General features: G+C 52.0%; 1 protein-coding gene across 19 annotated transcripts in view; it reads left to right on the forward strand.

The window, feature by feature from the left end:
* DNM1 (dynamin 1) overlaps positions 1-21,132 on the forward strand; it is a 54,225-nt gene that overhangs the window by 19,751 nt on the left and 13,342 nt on the right. For 12 of the 19 annotated variants that reach the window (XR_004432753.1, XR_004432757.1, XR_004432752.1 and 9 more), the window contains exons 7-14: positions 559-701; positions 829-964; positions 1,160-1,227; positions 2,637-2,775; positions 12,693-12,779; positions 18,428-18,498; positions 18,718-18,769; positions 18,974-18,985. Coding sequence is in view for 13 of the 19 variants with exons in the window: in XM_033192289.1 (XP_033048180.1) it covers positions 559-701; positions 829-964; positions 1,160-1,227; positions 2,637-2,775; positions 12,693-12,779; positions 18,428-18,498; positions 18,718-18,769; positions 18,974-18,985 (708 nt within the window). In the remaining 6 variants the exon portion in view is untranslated. Of the gene's footprint in view, positions 1-558; positions 702-828; positions 965-1,159; positions 1,228-2,636; positions 2,776-4,393; positions 4,533-12,692; positions 12,780-18,427; positions 18,499-18,717; positions 18,770-18,973; positions 18,986-21,132 lie in introns of all 19 variants that reach the window. The other 7 variants (XM_033192280.1, XM_033192343.1, XM_033192356.1 and 4 more) reach the window with 3 other exon arrangements.

The following is a 21,132-nucleotide window of genomic DNA, read 5'->3' on the forward strand; positions in this document are numbered from 1 at the left end:
GTAATCCCAGCACTTTGGGAGGCCGAGGCGGGCGGATCATGAGGTCAGGAGATCGAGACCATCCTGGCTAACACGGTGAAACCCTGTCTCTACTAAAAATGCAAAAAGAAATTAGTTGGGCGTGGTGGCGGGTGCCTGTAGTCCCAGCTACTCCAGAGGCTGAGACAGGAGAATGACGTGAACCAGGGAAGCTGAGCTTGCAGTGAGCCGAGATTGCGCCACTGCATTCCAGCCTGGGCGACAGAGCGAGACTCCGTCTCAAAAAAATAAAAATAAAATAAAAAAATAAAAATATTAAATTGGCCAAAAATCAGGAAATTCCAAATACAAATCCAGATTTCTGGCTTTATTGAAAATTATGCACCCATTAATTCAACTAATATATCTCTGCAAGCTCCTTCTATGAACCAGCTTTCATGCCAGTGGTCCGGGCAGCAGTGGCAGGGCTGCCCTCCTTAGCTCTCCACCTCACCACGTTCACACAGTCCCCTGACATCCAAGTCCCTTCCTGGCTCTGTGACCATCTGTCCTTAACCCTTTCCTCACCCTTACCCCCAGCAACTGACGAACCACATCCGGGACACGCTGCCGGGGCTGCGGAACAAGCTGCAGAGCCAGCTGCTGTCCATTGAGAAGGAGGTGGAGGAGTACAAGAACTTCCGCCCTGATGACCCGGCTCGCAAGACCAAGGCCCTGCTGCAGTGAGGCTCCCCCAGCTCCTGCTCCTATCGCTGAATCCCCGCCCCCAGCCTCTCAGCATGGGGCTCTCCCAGGGTTCCCTTTGCTGGGCTGCTCCTGCCTGCTCAGGCCACACCACTCTCCCCCCAGGATGGTCCAGCAGTTCGCCGTAGATTTTGAGAAACGCATTGAGGGCTCAGGAGATCAGATCGACACCTATGAACTGTCAGGGGGAGCCCGCATTAACCGAATCTTCCACGAGCGCTTCCCCTTTGAGCTGGTCAAGGTAGGTCAGGCAGCCCTGGGGACAGGATGGCTCAGGACCCCCTCACCCTCACTCAGGAGTCTCTCTGTGTGTGCTTTTGCTGACCCCAACCCCAGAGGCCCTGATGCCCAGCCCTGGATGTGGTATGGGCCCTGTCTTGACCTCCCAGGTAGGAGGACAGGCCCTGACCAGCCTTTTCTCTGCTTTTCTACACAGATGGAGTTTGACGAGAAGGAACTTCGAAGGGAGATCAGTTATGCTATCAAGAATATCCATGGCATTAGGCACGTATTGGGGCCTGGGAGGGGGGCTGAACTCCAGAAGCAGGGGGTCTGGGACAGAGGCGCAGGGAGTGATGAAGTGGGCCTCCCTCAGGAAGGACTGAGAGCTCTGTTCCCCAGTCCACTCGACCCCAGCTTTTTGGCTCCCTGCATGACAGGTTCCAGCTTGGGGAGGTGGACCCGGGCCACCCCGCCTACTGCAACTTGCTGGGCCAACTGGGCACAGCCCAGGGCGCAGGTGGCCGGGGAAACACCCTCTGGGGATGGGCCCATCCCCAGGGTGAGATAGCTCCCCTAGTGCCACCCGGGTGAGTGGGCAAAGATGCCCAAACCACTAGGTAGGGCCTGGGGTGGGGCATCTAAGTATGAAGCTGTGTCCTTTTATGACGGCCAGGGACTTTGCAACCCTCCAGACCCTCCTGTATTCACATTAGCCCAGAGTCAGTCCCATTCCACCCCACTGCCCTCGTTCTAGGCAACCTGTGGAGCAGGAAACAGGATTGGGAGGTGGAATCTGTTCCTCAAAAGCTTAGATCCCCTTCAGGGGCCCAGATCTATGCTGTGTTCATCCAACAAATCCATTGGGCAGGAAAATTTAAAGCACCTACCCTCTGCCAGGCAGTGAACAAGACCCAGTGTCCCCTGCTCTCATGCAGGTTCATTTCCAAGATTTGGCATGGAATTTACTTCCTGATAACTGCACTGGCCAATTCACAGAAAAAAAGATCTCTTTCCTAGTCTTAAAACAAAACACTCTATTCCTGGAAAGGCTCTTATGGAGAACCCAGTTTGGCAATTTTCAAGCCATTTCTGGCCATAGAAGCTTCTGTATGCACAGACCCTTATGAGGAAGCAGGACTTATATATCAGATACTCAGTCCTCTCAACCACCTCGTCTTGCCCCAAAGAGCCTCAATTGAAAACCTTTCATTAGGGCCCGGCGCAGTGGCTCACGCCTGTAATCCCAGCACTTTGGGAGGCCAAGGCAGGCAGATCATGAGGTCAGTAGATTGAGACCATCCTGGCTAACATGGTGAAACCCTGCCTCTACTAAAAATACAAAAAAATGAGCCGGGCATGGTGGCGGGCGCCTGTAGTCCCAGCTACTCAGGAGGCTGAGGCAGGAGAATGGCGTGAACCCAGGAGGCAGAGGTTGCAGTGAGCCCAGATCGCGCCACTGTACTCCAGTCTGGGCAACAGAGTGAGGCTCTGTCTCAAAAAAAAAAAAAAAAAAAACCCCTTCATTAGAACCCCTCCCTCCCATTTTACAGCTGGGGACACTGAGGCCCAGAGAGGGGTAGTGGAAGGGCCCTTCGGGCAGAGTTCATGGGCTTGGGGAGGGGCCTTGGCCTGGCCCTCCTGGCTGGCACTGGCCTGTGACACTGTGCCCTTCTCCCGCTCCGGGCGTTCAGAACGGGGCTGTTTACCCCAGACATGGCCTTTGAGACCATTGTGAAAAAGCAGGTGAAGAAGATCCGAGAACCGTGTCTCAAGTGTGTGGACATGGTTATCTCGGAGCTAATCAGCACCGTTAGACAGTGCACCAAGAAGGTAACCCGGAGGCCCGGGCCAGCCCCCACTGCCTCTGCCCCGCCCTGCACTGCTGCCAGGCGCTCCCTCCCCATGTCCCCCCCCCCCGCCTCCTCGGTAGCATGTACAGACCTCAGCGGGGTGGGGAGGCAGGCCGCCACTGACCAGGAGAGAATGTGTCTCAGAGGGGGCCTCACCCACCCCTGGCCCCAGGTCTGGGGACCCAGGGATTGGACATGGGTGAGACGGGGATGATGGCTGGCTGTTTACCCCAAGAGCCCACCAAGAGCTCCCTCAGCTCAGAGAATAGGGCTTGAGGGGACCCTGCGCCCCCTCCCTGTCCTCAGAGGTGTCATCTTTGGGAGCTCCAGGGAGGGGTCTGGGGAAACCTTAGCCTTGGAGACAGGTGAAGTGCAGGGTCTTCTCAGGCACTGCTCGGTGGGCCTGGGTGGCCAGAGGGGTGCAGAGGACCCAGGACTAGCAGGTGCCCTGGCTCCCTGCTGTCCTTCATCCTCCCCATCCTCACTTCACCCTCACGCAGGACCCTTACGCAGGGCCTCTCCCTCCCTTCCATCCACATTTGGCCTTCCAGGGATAGAGCCCTTCTCCCATCTGCGCCACCACCCAAGCCTCACAGAACCACACAGGGAGGCAGGGCAGGGAGGACAGTGCTCATTTCACAGCACGAACACTGAAGCTCCAGGAGATCAAGTGGCTTGCCCAAAGTCACAATAGTCAGGAGGTGGCAGAGCTGTTACTTGAAGCCACGGCTCTGGACTCCAAGTCCAGTGCTCCTCGATTCCACCCTCCAGCCTCCCTTCCTTTCCTCTCCCCACTGCTGTCCTGGCCCCTCTCTATCACCACCTCCACTCTTTCTGTCTTTCCTCTTCTCTTTCTGTCTTTTGATTCCACCAACCCCCTGTGGAAGAGAGACAAGGAATGCCCCTTGAAGAGAAAGGGAGGGTCACGACCAGAGCAGGGAGCTGGAGAGTGGAGGTCAGGCTGCTATGCTGCAACTCCAGGAGGCCACCTCTGCACCATGATTTATGAGAATGGAGCCCCTTGGAGTTGTGCAGTGCATGGCCTGGGCAACTGGACGCGGCAACCCTAGAGATAGGAAATGGTGCTGAGGTTTGGAGTCAGGATGAAGCAAATTCCAGGACACTGGGAAACGTAGAATTGAACAGGATGGGTGGATGAGGTCCTGGCCTTGTCCTGGCCTGGGTCAGCTCCTTAGAAGAACCCAAGGCTGTGGACAAAGATGGCACTGGGAGAGAGCAGGCAGCCTCAGTGAGGCCGAGGAGCAGGGGAGCATCCCTGGGAAGAGGATCTGAACTCAATAGGGGTATTGTACGGAGCAGGGACTTGGTCCCTTGTACCTCTGGCCGTACCCACGGAGCCCAGGGGATGCTTGGCAGCACCTGGGAGGTGCTGACCCCGGGTGGCGAGGGAGGGCCGGTCCCACGCTCACATTGTCTTCTGTTCTCTCTCTCTTTATCTGTGTCGATGTCTCTCTCTTCCCCCATGCCCGTGCCATCTTCTCCACCCCTGGATTCCTGTCTCTGCTTGGCTTTCACCCACTTCTCCTCCCCACCCACGGCTGCTCCTCCTCCTGTCCCCACCTCCTCCCCGGGTGCAGGACGGGCCTCTTCACACCTGACCTCGCTTTTGAAGCCACAGTGAAAAAGCAGGTGCAGAAGCTCAAAGAGCCCAGTATCAAGTGTGTGGATATGGTAGTCAGTGAGCTCACAGCCACCATCAGAAAGTGTAGCGAAAAGGTATGACGGCCGCCTGGGCGGGGCTGGACCTTGCCGTCCATTCCTTGTGGCCATGGCCTCCCGTGGGCAGAACGATCTCCTGAGCAGGCCTCACGGCTACTCACAGGGACCCAGCCCTAGTGTTTCCTGCCAGTTTCTAACCCTGGGTACTTGCACTCATGACTCCTCCAGGCCCCCATCCCTGCCAGAAGACTTGACTCCAACCCAAGCCTCCTTGGTGGCACCTATGCCAGTGATGAAGATGATGTTAAGGAGATGGCAGCTGTTTACTGAGCACCTACTATGTGCCAAGCACAGGCTAAGTGCTTGCCCTTACTATCTGACTCAGTCCTCTCAACCACCCTGAGACGTGGGTAGTGTTGTTATTCCCATTTTGCAGATGGCAAAACAGAGTCTCAGAAAAGAGAAGCAGAGTGTGATTCAGATTTAGGAAGGTCAGAGGAAAGGGTGTGAGGTCAGGGACTCCTGGGCAGGGGGAGCTGTCCTAGTTCCTCAAAACCAATTTGCCTAAAAGCATATTGGATTACTCACTTTACAGTGAGTAATCCGTGCATGCTAGACAGGGGCGGCCTCTTTTGAGTTGTCTGTGACTTTTTAGATGCCTTTTTCCTATTTGTCTGCTTTTGGGCATTTTGAGAATTTTTAGCCAGGTTGTCTAAAGCAGTTCTTCCCAGAGGAGTGCAAGAGAATCAGTTGCCTACAGGAGCTTCTCCAGCAGGCTAAATCAGAGGCGCCAGGGGTGAGCCCAGCCTCACCTGTATCTGAAGGACTTTCCTATGCTGGTGGGTGGAGGCACATCCGCCTTAGCATTGAGTTTCAAGTAAACATCAATCATCGCCATTCCTTTTTTTTTTTCCTAGATGGAATCTTGCTCTGTCACCCAGGCTGGAGTGCAGTGGCACCGTCTCGGCTCACTGCAACCTCTGCCTCCTGGGTTCAAGCATTCTCCTGCCTCAGCCTCCTGAGTGGCTGGGATTACAAGCATGCACCACCACCCCTGGCTGATTTTTGTATTTTTAGTAGAGATGGGGTCTCACCACATTGGCCAGGCTGGTCTCGAACCCCTGACCTGAGGTGATCCGCCTGCGTTGGCCTCCCAAAGTGCTAGGATTACAAACATGAGCCACCACGCATTCTTTTTCACTGAGCAGTGTGTTGTGTAATCCTTGTATGTTGCTACATAAAGATTGGTCTCATGCCTTTTTTTTTTTTTTTTTTTCTTTTGAGACAGAGTCTTACTCTGTTGCCTAGGCTGGAGTGCAGTGGCATGATCTTGGCTCACTGTAACCTCCACCTCCTGGGTTCAAGTGGTACTTCCACCTCAGCCTCCCAAGTGGCTGGGACTACAGGTGAGCACCACCACGCCTGGCTGATTTTTGTATTTTTAGTAGAGACAGGTTTCACCATGTTGGCCAGGCTGGTCTCGAACTCCTGACCTCAGGTGATCTGCCCACATCGGCCTCCCAAAGTGCTGGGATTACAGGTGTGAGCCACCATGCCTGGCCGGTCTCATGCTCTTTAACTACTGAGTTGTATTCCACTGTAGAAATGTGGCATGATTTATATGTTCAATGTCCTCTTGATGGACATTTAAGTTTAAATTTTTGCTTTTTTTTTTTTTTTTTTTGCCTTCACAAACGATGCTACAGTGAACATCCTTATAGATGTATTGTAGTACTTATCCCGTTGTTTTTTCTTTCTTTTTTAGAGACAGGGTTTTGCTGTATCTCCCAGCGTGGAGTGCAGTGGCACCATCATAGCTCACTGCAGCCTCAAACTGGGCTCAAGTGATCCTACCGCCTCAGCCTCCCAAGTAGCTGGGACTACAAGCACGTAGCACCACACCCAGCTACTTTTTTTGTTTGATTGTTTTTTTTTTGTTTTGTTTTTATTGTTTATTTTTTGTTTTTTTTGGGGGGAGGGACAGAGTTTCATGCTTGTCGCCCAGGCTGGAGTGCAGTGGTGTGATCTTGGCTCACTGCAACCTCCATCTCTCAGGTTCAAGTGATTCTCCTGCCTCAGCCTCCCGAGTAGCTGGGATTACAGGCGCCTCCCACCATGCCCAGCTAATTTTTCATATTTTTAATAGAGATGGGGTTTCATCATGTTGGCCAGGCTGGTCTTGAACTCCTGACCTCAATTGATCCACCCACCTTAGCCTCCCAATATGCTGGGATTACAGGTATGAGCCATCCTGCCCAGCCTAATAATTTTTTTGTTAAGACAGGATCTTACTGTGTTGCCCAGGCTGCTCTTGAACTTCAGGCCTCAAACAGTCCTCCTGCTTCAGCCTCCCAAAATGCTGGGATTATAGGCATGAACCACCATCTGGCATCAGTCCCTTCTTGATGGACATTTGGGTTGTTTCCAAATTTTACCATAATTACTGCTTTCCTTTTGGAATGAGAGTCAAAGTGTTTCATGGTTTTTAAATGTTTATATCTAGTAATCAGTCTTCTAGGAATCTATCCTAAGGAAACAATCGCAGAGAAAGAAAAGCAAAAATCTATCCACAGAGATATTCATTGTCAGGCTATTTAGAATATTGAAAAACTGGAGACTATCTGGCCAGGTGCGGTGGCTCACGCCTGTAATCCCAGCACTTTGGAAGGCTGAGGTGGGTGGATCACAAGGTCAGGAGTTCAAGACCAGCCTGACCAATATGGTGAAACCCTGTCTCTACTAAAAATACAAAAATTAGCCCGGCATGGTGGCACGTACCTGTAGTCCCAGCTACTTGGAAGGCTGAGGCAGGAGAATCGCTTAAACCGGGGAGGTGGAGGTTGTAGTGAGCCAAGATCACACCACTGCACTCCAGACTGGGCAACAGAGCAAGACTCCATCTCAAAAAAAAGAAAGAAAAAAAGAAAAAGAAAAACTGGAGACTATCTAAATATTCACCAATAGGAAAATGGTTAAGTAAACTGTGATAAATCTTTTCAATAGAATGTTACACACCCATTAAAATGTTTATATAGGCCAGGCACCACGGCTCACACCTGTAACCCCAGAACTTTGGGAAGTTGAAGCAAGAGGATTGCTTGAGGCCAGAAGTTTAATATCGGCCTTGGCAACACAGCAAAACCCTGTCTCTACAAATTTTTTAAAAAATTAGCCAGGTGTGGCAGTGTGTACCTACAGTCCTTGCTACTTGGGAGGCTGAGGCAGGAGGATGGCTTGAACCAAGGAGTTCAGTTGCACTACTGCACTCCTGGGTTATTTTAGAGACCCTGTCTTTAAATAAATAAAAAAGAAGTTAGAGGCCAGCCTAGGCAACATAGTAAGACCCTGTCTCTACAAAAATTAAAAAAAATTAGCTGGGCATGGTGGCACACGCCGGTAGTCCCAACTACTTGGCTGGCTGAGGTGGGAGGATTGCTTGAGCCTGGGAGGTCGAGGCTGCAGTGAGCCATGATTGTGATCACACCACTGCACTCCAGCCTGGAAGACAGAGCAAAACCCTGTCTTTAAAAAAAAAAAAAAAAAAAGCTTGGCCATGTGCAGTGGCTCACGCCTGTAATCCCAGCACTTTGGGAGGCCGAGGCAGGTGAATCACCTGAGATCAGGAGTTTGAGACCAGCCTGGCCAACACAGTGAAACCTGTCGCTACTAAAAATAGAAAAATTAGCCGGGTGTGATGGTGGGCACCTGTAATCTCAGCCACTCGGGAGGCTGAGGCAGGAGAATCACTTGAACCTGGAAGGTGGAGGTTGCAGTGAGCCAAGATCACGCCACTGCACTCCAGCCTGGGTGACAGAGTAAGATTCCGTCTCAAAGGAAAAAAAAAAGACAGGGCAGGGGGCCGGGCGTGGTGGCTCATGCCCGTAATCCCAGCACTTTGAGAACCTGAGGTGGGTGGATCACAAGGTAAGGAGTTCAAGACCAGCCTGGCCAACATGGTGAAACCCTGTCTCTACTAAAAATACAAAAGTTAGCTGGGTGTGGTGGCGGGTGCCTATAATCCCAGCTACTCGGGAGGCTGAGGCAGAGAATTGCTTGAACCCAGGAGGCAGAGGTTGCAGTTAGCCGAGATTGAGACATTGCATTCCAGCCTGGGTGACAGATCGAGACTCCGCCTCAAAAAAAATTAAAATTAAACATTAAAAAAAGATGGGATTTGCTTGTCCCTCCTTGGGGGAAAAAAAAAGCAGGTTTCAGAAAAGAATATATGGTATTTTGGAGAAAAAATAATATATGTGAATGATAAAATCCCAAAAACGTATTCACCATAGGAATCTTTTGATTTTCACTTCACAGATTTTATTACTGGCATGCAGTAGGCACTAAGAAACATGAAGTTTTTTTTGTTTTGTTTTGTTTTGTTCGAGATGGAGTTTTGCTCTTGTTACCTAGGCTGGAGTGCAATGGCGTGATCTCGGCTCACTGCAACCTCTGCCATCCAGGTTCAAGCAATTTTCCTGCCTCAGCCTCCGTGTAACTGGGATTACAGGTGCCCGCCACCACACCCAGCTAGTTTTTTGTATTTTTAGTAGAGACGGGGTTTTACCATGTTGGCCACACTAGTCTCGAACTCCTGACCTCAGGTGATCCACCTGCTTCGGCCTCCCAGAGTGCTGGGATTACAGACATGAGCCACCACGCTCAGCCCACATCATACATTTTAGTCATGCTCTAATCTTTTTTTTTTTTTTTGAGACGGAGTCTCGCTCTGTCGCCCAGGCTGGAGTGCAGTGGCGCGATCTTGGCTCACTGCAAGCTCCGCCTCCCGGGTTCACTCCATTCTCCTGCCTCAGCCTCCGGAGTAGCTGGGACTACAGGCACCCGCCACCACGCCCAGCTAATTTTTTGTATTTTTAGTAGAGATGGGGTTTCACCGTGTTAGCCAGGATGGTCTCGATCTCCTGACCTCGTGATCCGCCCGTCTCGGCCTCCCAAAGTGCTGGGATTACAGGCGTGAGCCACCGCGCCCGGCGTCCTGCTCTAATCTTTTACAGTGAGTCTGTGTGATTTTTTTTTCTTTGTCTTTTTTTTTTTTCTTGAGACAGAGTCTTTCTCTGTCACCCAGGCTGTAGTGCAGTGGCATGATCTCGACTCACTGCAACCTCTGCCTCTAGGGTTCAAACGATTCTTGTGCCTCAGCCTCTTGAGTAGCTGTGATTAAAGGCATGTGTCATAATGCCCAGCTAATTTTTGTAATTTTAGTAGAGATGGGATTTCACCATGTTAGCCAGGCTGGTCTCGAACTCCTGACCTCAAGTGATCCACCTGCCTCAGCCTCCCAAGTGCTGGGATTACAGGCATGAGCCACCGTGCCCTGCCATCTGTGTGATTTTTGTGAGCAGAAAAAACTGATCAACAAATATTTGAAAAGGAAAGCTTTGGTCTACAAGGAGGAAACTGATACTTTTGCCTTTTTGTTGTTGTTGTTGTTGGAGACAGAGTTTCGCTCTTGTTGCCCAGGCTAGAGTGCAATGGCACGATCTCGGCTCACTGCAACTTATACCTCCTGGGTTTAAGCGATTCTCCTGCCTCAGCCTCCCAAGTAGCTGGGATTAGAGGCACACACCACCACGCCCGGCTACTTTTGTATTTTTAGTAGAGATGCGGTTTCTCCATATTGGTCAGGCTGGTCTCAAACTCCCAACCTCAGGTGATTCACCCGCCTCAGCCTCCAAATGTACTGGGATTACAGGTGTAAGTCACCGCGCCCCACCACTTTTGCCTTTTGATTGGTTTAGTGGATCATAATTATTTTTTTCCTTATAGTCAAAACTCACCCATCTTTGTATGTGTATTTTTTCCTCTCCTCGAGTTTTCTAAGTTTAGCAAGTCACTCCTGCCAGAGGTTTAAAGAGTATTAATAAGTGAACTCTCATTACTCCTAGCCCTGCTGGGATTAGACTTGCCATCTCTGAGTGAAATCAAGAGTTTAATGTTGGGCAAGGGGTGTGCTGCTCAGTTCTCTCAACAACCCTAGGAGGGAAGGCGTCATTACTACCCCTTTTTCCACATGGAGAAACTGAGGCCCAGAGCGGTCTGGTCACTTTTCTAAGGAGAGTCAGCAGACAGTAGCTGGCTTTGAACCCAGGGCTGAATGGCTCCAGGGGCTGTGTCCCTGACCGCTAACCCAGGGGGCTCCAGGCTGACCATCCCCTCAGCCAACGGCTGAGAGGGGAAAGTTCCTTTTGAAAAGCTGGCGAAATGTCCTGGAAATGTTCAGAGGCCGCCAGAATGGAAAAAGTTGCTCAAAGGGAACAGAACTTCTCAAAGGGGTGGAGGCTGCCCTGCCATGGGTGACACGTGGAAAACTTGAGACATGTGACATCCAGGGGGTTAGTGGGAGAATTGGTCATGCTCTTTGGCAAATTGCTCCCTCCTCCTCCCTCCTTCTCCCCACTCCTCCAAACTCTACCCTGGGAGGGAGCACTTGGGACCACCTCAGAGGAGGCCTGCTGGTGGTGACCCAGTCCTAAATGTCTGCCCAGACTTGGAGACTGCAAAGAGCAGGAGCTCTTCCTTGAGCCTCAGGAGCAGTGGGGTCCGCAAGGCCCCTCTAGTCACTGTTTTTAAGCCCCTGGTCTCAGGCTGCCCCTCCCTCAGGCCTCCTGAGCTTAGCCACATCAGCCACACCCTTGGCACAGCCACAGGATGATGGGTGTGATGTGGGCATCCCTCGTGTTGGCATCCTGGACTGATATCCAGGGCACCGCTTTCTCCCCATCCTCCTGCCTCTCCCGATGCCCCTCCTCAAAACTCCTTGGCCCCCATGCTGCCCTCAGAATCACCACCTGTGACTCAGGCACACCAATCCCTGGGCCTCTTCCTCCACTGGGGGACCCACCTGAAGGGCCTGACCCAGCCACGGGAAGGACGAGGAGCGCTCCCAGCTTTGCCCCATCACGCTGCCTGGGTCCCAGGTGGCCACCGCGTGGGGAGAATGGGCCCACAGGACCGGAGCCCCTGGGGATGGGCTCCCATCAACAGAAATGCACTGAGTCTCCTCCCTGGGAAGATCTGATCATGGGCCAGAGGGCTGAGGACCCTGTGCCACTCACCCTGACATCCATCCTTCATTCACTCCCTCATTCTCCAACACGCCCTCTTCCAGCACTGGCCATGGGCCTGGCCCTGCCCCAGCCCTGCTTCAGGGGCAGTTGCAACCCAGTTGATTGGAGGAGGTGGAGTGGGAGAGGAGTGGAGAGAGGCCCCTGACTCAGCTCTCAGGCAGTCGGGGCAGGCTTTCTGGAGGAGCTGAAGTCCGGCAGAACCTTGTAGTCAAGTGAATCACCTGGGCTGTGTCCAGAGCCCGACTGAGCTGAGGGCACGACTCACAGGCGGAGGGGGATGGGCATGGAGCAACTTCCCCTTCAGCCTCCCTTCATAAGAACTGGGGGGAAAGGGGTGCTGCTGAGCTCCTACCCCAAGGGAGTGGGGTCGAGACAGTGTGGCTGGGGATGGTGGTGCCAGGCAGGGGCATGCAAGGGAGACAGCTGAATGGATTCCACCACCAGGCCAGGGCCCAGCCAGGCCCCGCGGGGTACTGCTCATGCTGCTGGCCCCCACCTCGCATGTCCCTCAGCCCTTGCATGCTTTTGCCTGTGTTTCCTGCATGTCCTCTGGTGTGACTGCTGGTTTCCCCCTGAACCCCCTCCCCAGCTCTGACAAGGAGCATTGCCTGTCCCCAGCCTGACTCAGGAGGCCAACTGGCACCTTGGTCCCTGTCCTCCCCCGATTCCTCCTGGATAGGAATCCGGAGGCTGTCCCCTGCCCGATTCCCCATCTAGCTGTCCCTCCATGCCTTTAGGAAGGCATGGGGTAGCCCTAAGGATGAGGGAACACCTTGGGAGCTAACGGTCCCAAGGTCTCAACCTAACCAGTCAGTGGGGCAGGCTCATTCCCATGGCCTTTCTCCCACGGGAACCACCCCTTTGCCCTGAAGTTGCCCAGGTAGGCCAGTGAAGAGGGCCTGGAACCAGGAAGACCCTTGAATCGCCATTTGGAACCCACACTTGGGGGAAAGGGGTGGCCGTGGCTTGGTGCCATCAGCGTCCTGGGACCCCAGGTCTCTCTTCCCGGCGTCGTGGGCGTTCTGTGTGTGCCTCCCACCCTGCACCGCGGATCCCTGGACTCGTGGGGTGTGGGTGCTCCCTACCCATGCCCCCTGTGTACGTGGCTTTCTGCCCTCCTGCCCTTCCCCAGCTCCAGCAGTACCCGCGGCTGCGGGAGGAGATGGAGCGCATCGTGACCACCCACATCCGGGAGCGCGAGGGCCGCACCAAGGAGCAGGTGAGCCCGGCGGCACCCGGCCTGGCCGCGTGTTCCTTCCCCTCCTGGCTGCCTGCGCCTTCCACTCCTGGCCCTGGGGTTGCTTCCTTCTCGTTTTGTCTCTTCGGTCTCAGTCTTCCTCCCTCTCATATTGACTCTCTGCTTCTCTCTCTTTTTTTATTGTAGTAAAATACACGTTAAAATACCACTTTAGCCGTGTTTCAGTGCACAGTTCAGTGGCACTAAGTACATTGCATTGTTGCACAGCATCATTCATCCACAGAACTCTTTTTTTTTGAGAAGAGTCTTGCTCTATCGCCCAGGCTGGAGTGCAGTGGTGTGATCTCAGCTCACTGCAACCTCCGATTCCTGGGTTCAAGCGATTCTATGGCCTCAGCCTCCCGAGTAGCTGGGAGGCTACTGAGAGGTGGTGTGTGCCACCATGCCCGGGAAATTTTTGTATTTTTAGTACAGACGGGGTTTCACCATGTTGGCCAGCCTGGTTTCAAACTCCTGACCTCAAATGATCTGCCCACTTTGGCCTCCCAAAGTGCTGGGATTATAGACATGAGCCACCGCGCCCGGCCTACAGAGCTCTTTTCATCTTGCAAAATGGAGGCCGGGCGCGGTGGCTCAAGCCTGTAATCCCAGCACTTTGGGAGGCTGAGACGGGCGGATCACGAGGTCAGGAGATCGAGACCATCCTGGCTAACACGGTGAAACCCCGTCTCTACTAAAAAAAATACAAAAAAAACTAGCTGGGCGTGGTGGCGGGCGCCTGTAGTCCCAGCTACTCGGGAGGCTGAGGCAGGAGAATGGCGTAAAACCCAGGAGGCGGAGCTTGCAGTGAGCTGAGATCCGGCCACTGCACTCCAGCCCGGGCGACAGAGCGAGACTCCGTCTCAAAAAAAAAAAAAAAAAAAAAAAAAATGGAAACTGTCCCCATGAAACACTAACATCCCATTCCCTGCTCCCCCAGCTCCTGGCAGCTGGCAGCCACCATTCAACTTTCAGTCTCTATGAATTTGTTTTTTTGTTTGTTTGTTTGTTTTGAGACGGAGCCTCGCTGTTGCCCAGGCTGGAGTACAGTGGCATGAAATCGGTTCACTGCAACCTCGGCTTCCTGAGTTCAAGCGATTCTCCTGCCTCAGCTTCCCAAGTAGCTGGGATTACAGGCATGTGTCACCATACCCGGCTTATTTTTTATATTTTTGGTAGAGATGGGGTTTCACCATGTTGGCCAGGCTGGTCTCAAGCTCCTGATCTCAAGTGATCCACCCGCCTCGGCCTCCCAAAGTACTGGGATTACAGGTGTGAGCCACCGTGCCTGGCCTGTATCTATGAATTTCACTTTTCTAGGGACCTCATGTAAGTGGAGTCATACAGTATCTGTCACTTAGCATAATGTCTTCCAGGGTCATCAATATTGTAGCATGTGTCAAAAGCTGCTTCCTTTTTAAGACTTGAATAATATTACATTGTATGGATGGACCACACGTGGTTTATCCATGTGGGTTGTTTCTACCTTTTGGCCATTGTGCATCATGCTGCTATGAAGATGAGTGTACAAATCCCTGTCTCAGTCCCCACTTTCTTTCTTTTTTTTTTTTTTTTTTTTTGAGGCGGAGTCTCACTCTGTCGCCCAGGCTGGAGTGCAGTGGCGCAATCTTGGCTCACTGCAAGCTCCGCCTCCCGGGTTCACGCCATTCTCCTGCCTCAGCCCCCCGAGTAGCTGGGACTACAGGCGCCCGCCACCTCGCCCGGCTAGTTTTTTTTTTGTATTTTTAGTAGAGACGGGGTTTCACCGTGTTAGCCAGGATGGTCTCGATCTCCTGACCTCGTGATCCGCCCGTCTCGGCCTCCCAAAGTGCTGGGATTACAGAGTCCCCACTTTCAACCCTTTTGGATACATACCTAAAAGTGGAAGTGCTGGGCCGTAGGGTAATTCTATGCTTATTTTTTTGGAGACAGAGTACTGCTCTGTCGCCCCTGCTAGGCTGGAGTGCAGTGGCATGATCATGGTCCATTGTAGCCTCAACCTCCCGGGCTCAAGCGATCCTCCGACTTTAGCCTTCTGAGTAGCTGGGGCTACAGGTGCATGCCGCTATGCCTGGCTAACTTTAAAATCTTTTGTAGAGACGGGGGTCTCACTATGGTGCCCAGGATGGCCTCAGACTTCTGGGCTCAAGCGATCTGCCTCAGCGTCCCGAAGTGCTGGGATTACAGGCATGAGCCACGGTGCCCAGGCTAGTCTGGCTTTCTTCACTTTCTGGCAGTCTATCCTTGTGGTCCTCTCTTTGGGCCTCTCTTTGTCTATTTGCTGGTTCTCTGGGTCACATTATACCCCTCATAGCGACCCCCACCTTTTTTGTCATCGTTCATCAAATATTCACTCATTTCTTCCTTCAATCACAAACATAGCCACTGAATGCTACCTCTAAGCTGCATGGAGCAGAGGTGAACAGGGCCCATCGCGGCCCTCACGGAGCTCAGAGACGAGTCCTCCTTCCTGATCCATGTCTGCCATGCCCCTACCTGTCTGTTGTAGGCCCCTCTGGCTCCCATTTCCCATTTCCTGTTTTCACACATCTCTCCATGATGGTGCCATCTCCATTCATTCATGTTTTTGTCGTTGATGTCATATTTTTAAATCCTTATTGATTGCTTTTTAATTACAAACATCATAAATACTCAATAAAAGATTCAGTCAGCATTGAAGTGGTTAAATTACAAGGAGATAGCCCTCCATTCACTCTTCCCCACCCCCAGTTCCTCCTGAAAAATAACCATTAGTAACAGTTTGAGACTCCACACAGTGGCTTATACCTGTAATCCCAGCACTTTGGGAGGCCTAGGTGGGAGGATTATATGAGCCCAGGAGTTTGAGATCAGCCAGGGCAACATGGCAAGACCCCGTCTCTACAAAAAAATTTAAAAACTAGCTAGGTGAGGCAGCATGCACCTGAATTCCTAGCTACACACATGGGAGGCTGAGGTGGGAGGATCGCTTGAGCCTGGGAAGCAGAGGCTGCAGTGAGCTGTGATCATGCCACTGCATTCCAGCATGGGCAACACAGCGAGACTCTGCCTCAGTAATACCCCAAAAGGCAAAACAGTTTAGTGTGTCACCTTGCAGGCATTTTCTTACACAGGTACACTCACACACAAACACACACAATCCAGATTCCATCTTTATCCTAAACCACAATCCTGCTGTGTGCCTTGCCTTTTTCCTCTGAAGATAATCGTAATATCTAACATCTGTTGATTCTGTGTCTTCACCAGTTCTAAGAGGCAGAAACTCTACATTTGTGGAATCTGAGGCTGAGGACAGACTCCAAGCTCATAGGAAGCAGTGGGGCTTGGGTCTGAACCTGACATTCTTTGTGCCATCTGGAAAGTCACTCTTATCACTACTCAATTCCAAATCTGTGCACACTTAATCGTTTGCAAGGGTCTTTTCAGGCTGGAACCTGGACATTATCCTTGTTCTTTTTTTTTTTTTTTTTTTTTTTTTTGAGACGGAGTCTCGCTCTGTCGCCCGGGCTAGAGTGCAGTGGCCAGATCTCAGCTCACTGCAAGCTCCGCCTCCCGGGTTTACGCCATTCTCCTGCCTCAGCCTCCTGAGTAGCTGGGACTACAGGCGCCCACCACCTCGCCCGGCTAGTTTTTTGTATTTTTTAGTAGAGATGGGGTTTCACTGTGTTCGCCAGGATGGTCTCGATCTCCTGACCTCATGATCCCCCGTCTCGGCCTCCCAAAGTGCTGGGATTACAGGCTTGAGCCACCACCTTGTTCTTTTTTTTTTTTTTTTTTTTTTTGCTTTTTTTTTTGAGATGGAGTCTCGCTCAGTTGCCCAGGCTGGAGTGCAGTGGCTTGATCTTGGCTCACTGCAACCTCCGCCTCCCAGGTTCAAGCCATTCTCCTGCCTCAGCCTCCCAATTAGCTAGGACCACAGGTGCACGCCACCACACCCGGCTAATTTTTGTATTTTTGTAGAGACAGGGTTTCACCATGTTGGCCAGGCTGGTCTTGAACTTGTGATCTCAAGAGATCTGCCTGCCTTGGCCTCCCAAAGTGCTGGGATTACAGGCGTGAGCCACCGCGCCTGGCCGGTCCTTGTTCTTTTGAACAGCTGCAAGGTGCTTTCTTGTCTAAAGAGTATCATAATCTATTTCACCCTTAGATAGCCACTGACTTGCTCCCAATTTTTCTCTATTACAAACTGTACTACTTTGAATACTCTGGCTCCTGTATCTTTGCTTACTTGATGAGTGTATCTGTGAGATATAATTCTGGAAGTGAATATGTGCATTGTTTGTTTTTTTTTGAAATAGGGTCTCGCTCTGACACCCAGGCTGGAGTGCAGTGGTGCCATTATGGCTCACTGCAACCTCTGCATCCCTGGGCTCAAATGATCCTCCCATCTCAGCTTCCCAAGTAGCTGGGACCACAGGCGTGCACCACTACACCTGGTTAATTTTTCTGTTTTTTGTAGAGACAAGGTTTCTCCATGTTTCCCAGGTTGGTCTTGAATTCCTAGGTTCAAGTGATCCTCCTGCCTCAGTCTCCCAAAGTGCTGGGATTATGGGCATGAGCCACCACACCCAGCCCTGTGCATTTTAATGTTTGTTAAATATTGCCAAATTGCCCTACAAGAAGGTGATACTGATTTACAGTTCCATCAACAATATATGAGAGAGCTCATTTCCCAACACTTGTGCCATGCTGATCATTTAAAAAACCTCTTTTTGTTTGTTTGTTTGTTTGAGATGAAGTTTCGCTCTTGTTGCCCAGGCTGGAGTGCAGTGGCATCATCTCAGCTCACTGCAACCTCTGCCTCCTGGGTTCAAGTGATTCCCCTGCCTCAGCCTCCCAAGTAGCTGGGATTAGAGGCATGTGCCACCATGCCCAGCTAATTTTGTATTTTTAGTAGAGACGGGATTTCTCCATGTTGGTCAGGCTTATCTCAAACTCCCGACCTCAGGTGATCTGCCCGCCTCGGCCTCCCAAAGTGCTGGGATTACAGGTGTGAGCCACCGCACCTGGCTAAAAGCCTCATTTTTAACTTACATTTCTTTGTTAATGAGGGTAAGGATTTTTTACACATCCTTAGTGGTTGTATGCATTTCTTCTGTGAATTATTCATCATGTTCTTGACTATTTTGATTTGTGATTTTCTTTCTTTCTTTCATCCTCTTCTCTCCTCTCTTATTTTCTTTTCTTTTTTCTTTTCTTTTCTCTCAGGGTTTTGCTCTGTCTTCTAGGCTTGAGTGCAGTGGTGCAATCTTGGCTCACTGCAGCCTCAACTTCTTGGGCTCAATCAATCCTCCCGCCTCAGCCTCCCAAGCAGCTGGGACTACAGGCACATGCCACTACGCCTGGCTAACATTTGTATTTTTTGGTAGAGACAGGTCTCCCTATGTTGCCCAGGCTGGTCTTGAACTCCTAGGCTCAAGCAGTCCTCCCACTTCTACCTCCCAAAGTGCTGGGATTACAGGTGTGAGCCACCACGCTCAGTTTTTGTCTTTCACTGATGGTAGGGACTATATTTATTATGGATACTAACCTTCTATATGTGCTGCAAGTATTTTTCTCCCAGCTTGCCCTGCGTTTTAAAACTTTGTGGTGTCTTTTCCGCTTGCCCACCAACTTACGTATCCTTGAAGGTCATGCTTCTCATCGATATCGAGCTGGCTTACATGAACACCAACCATGAGGACTTCATAGGCTTTGCCAAGTGAGTGCTCTCCCTGAGCAAAAAGTGAGTGCTCCCTGGGCAGAGAAGGTAATAACGTGTGTGTATGTGTGTATGTGTGTGTGTGTGAGTGTGTGAGTGTGTGTAGAGCCCAGGTCTGCTAGGTTAACCCTCTGGGTCCTATGCCCACTAAGCAGTGGGCAGTAGAGCTGGGCCTCTTGAAAGGAGAAGTTCTGAGACTCCTCCTCTCCCTCCCATTAGTGCTCAGCAGAGGAGTAACCAGATGAACAAGAAGAAGACTTCAGGGAACCAGGTGAGTGGGCCCCAGCAGCCCAGCCCGAGGGATGGAGGGTGCTGGACGGACGCCAGACTCTGAGAGCTCCTCCCCTGAGGGGAAGAGTCCCAAGGGGGCCAGGGACCTGTCAGCCGCCAGCCACAAGCCTCCCACTCTGCCTCAGTAACCCTCTCTCCTCTCTCCCCGATGCCTCTCGTGGTTGCTATGGTTACCTCTTTGCAGGATGAGATTCTGGTGAGTACCAGGACTGGGGCTCTCGGCTTGTGTAGTGAGGGGGCGGAGGGTCCATTGGCAGTGGGAATCTGCAGTGGGTAGGAGGGCACCCTTTGGCTGAAGCTGCTTGTACACACCAGCCCCTGGCATTTCACACCTGCCCTCAGGCCAGAGGCAGGCCCAGCCGCATCCACCCGTCCATCTGTGTGCACCAGCCAAGCACCTACTTCAGGCAAAACTAGACCGTGTGGGGCTGGGTGGGTGAGAAGGCCGGGCCTGGCATGGAGTAGGTGCTCCTTAAACATCTGTTGGATGGATGGATGCACGTGAGTGAGACACATTTTTAAGAAGCTGACAACCATCGCCTCCGGACTTGAATGAAGAGACGAATGAGAAGTCAAGAGAAGTCAAGAAGTCACTGCTCACCTGGCCTCCTGCTCTCTGTCCTTAGATGTCTGCGGAAACATCCCCGGTCCGAAGCGCTTGCTCAGTTGTACACATGAGCCCGAGGGTCCTCAGCTTTTCTTTCCATAGGTTCCAGAGGCCGTAGTTTCTTTGTAAGACTCTAGGTGTTTATGTGATTATTGGCTTAATGTCTATTTCCTTCCCAGGCCCCACAAGGGGAGGGCTGAGTCTGTCCCGTTTATCATTAAATCCTCAGCTCAAGCCCCATGCCTGGCACACAGTAGGTGCTCAACAGAATGAAGGGAGGAATGAACATGGTATCAGGATAATTCAATTCAGCCAACATTAGCTGTTGCCTACACGGTGCTGGCCCCTGGACAGGACGTGGAGACCTGGGCCTGCTGGTAGGGCCCAGCTAAGGCCCCTGAGAGCTCCATGCAGGGTAGGGATTGGGAGAGCAGGAAGTCCCTGGTGTGGGGCTGCAGAGAGGGCTTAGGATGAGCAGAGAGGAGTTCAGGGTTGGGTGTGGCCGAAGGGGAGGACAAAGACTACAGGTTAGGGTGGGGAGCAGGTGGCAAGATCTGCTGGTCACATCCTGGGACAGTGGACTCAATTCCAGAGACGGTGACAAGACCCTGTGGGAATCCTCGCCTGATCAGGAAGGGGTGAGAGAGGCAGCTGGTGGCCTCCCCTCAGCTCAACTGCTGCTGGGCTGTGCAGCTTGGGTTCTCAGCCAGGTTCTCAGGGAAGCCAGAGAGGCATAAGGAGGGCTCCAGAAGCAAGCCTAGCCCCAGAGGGCTTTGCCGCCAGCCCCAGGCCTCCTTGGGTCTTCTCTCGATGCTCAGAGAAGAATCTGGAGAGGTCAGGGTCCAGGAGGGAGCAGAAGCAACTCCCTCATCCTCTTGGTCTGATCCATGGCCAGCGCCTGGCCAGTGACCCTACCTCCAAAGTAGAATCCACAGGACCTGGACTGTGGCCATGGCTCTGGACAGTCCTGGGGACAGCTGCTTCCTGCCATGAAAAGGGACCTTAGCTTGTTACTCTGGGCACTTTGTGGCTCAGCCCTTGCCCCTGGGGACCTGGAGCCAAAGACCCTTAGAACCATACTATCATAGCTTTTATTTATTCATACTACAAATATGTATTGATCACTTACTATCTGCCAGGCCTTCTGCAAGGTGCTGGGATATACTAGTGACCAAGAGTTCACCATTTAGCAGGGGAGGCTACATCAACAGATAATCACATACACGCATGCAGAGGTTAATTAAAAATCGAAATCATGTTTCAGAAGTCAACTTCAGGGAGTGATCAAAGATTATTATGGGAATCCTGATTTATACTGGGGGCCAGGAAGGGCCTGCCTGAGAATGTGAATTCTGAGCTGATACCCGAAGGCTGAGTGGGAATTTGCCAGGCAAAAAGGAAGAAGTGCTTTCTAGGCAGAGGCAGCAGCAGCATGTGTAAAGTCAGAAACACGTCTCAGAACAGATGAGACCTTAAGCTTCCAAGACTCACAGTTGGCTTGCCCAATCACCCCCATTAACTGTGCTTGCATACTCCTAGTGACAGGGAGCTCATCCCCTACCCAGGCCTCCAGTCCCTTACTCGGCCAGGTCTGCCTGTCAAAGGCTCTTTATCCTGAGCTGATCTCTGCCTTCCTGTCTTCCACTCTGTTCACTTGTGGTTCAAACCAAGGCAGGTCTGGCCCCCACCCTCGCTGACTGCCAGGCCTCCGAGAGCTGGGGGGGTGGTGGGGTTTC

The sequence above is a fragment of the Trachypithecus francoisi genome, unplaced genomic scaffold (assembly GCF_009764315.1).
Source record: "Trachypithecus francoisi isolate TF-2019V2 unplaced genomic scaffold, Tfra_2.0 Contig01585, whole genome shotgun sequence".
Lineage (NCBI taxonomy): Eukaryota > Metazoa > Chordata > Mammalia > Primates > Cercopithecidae > Trachypithecus > Trachypithecus francoisi.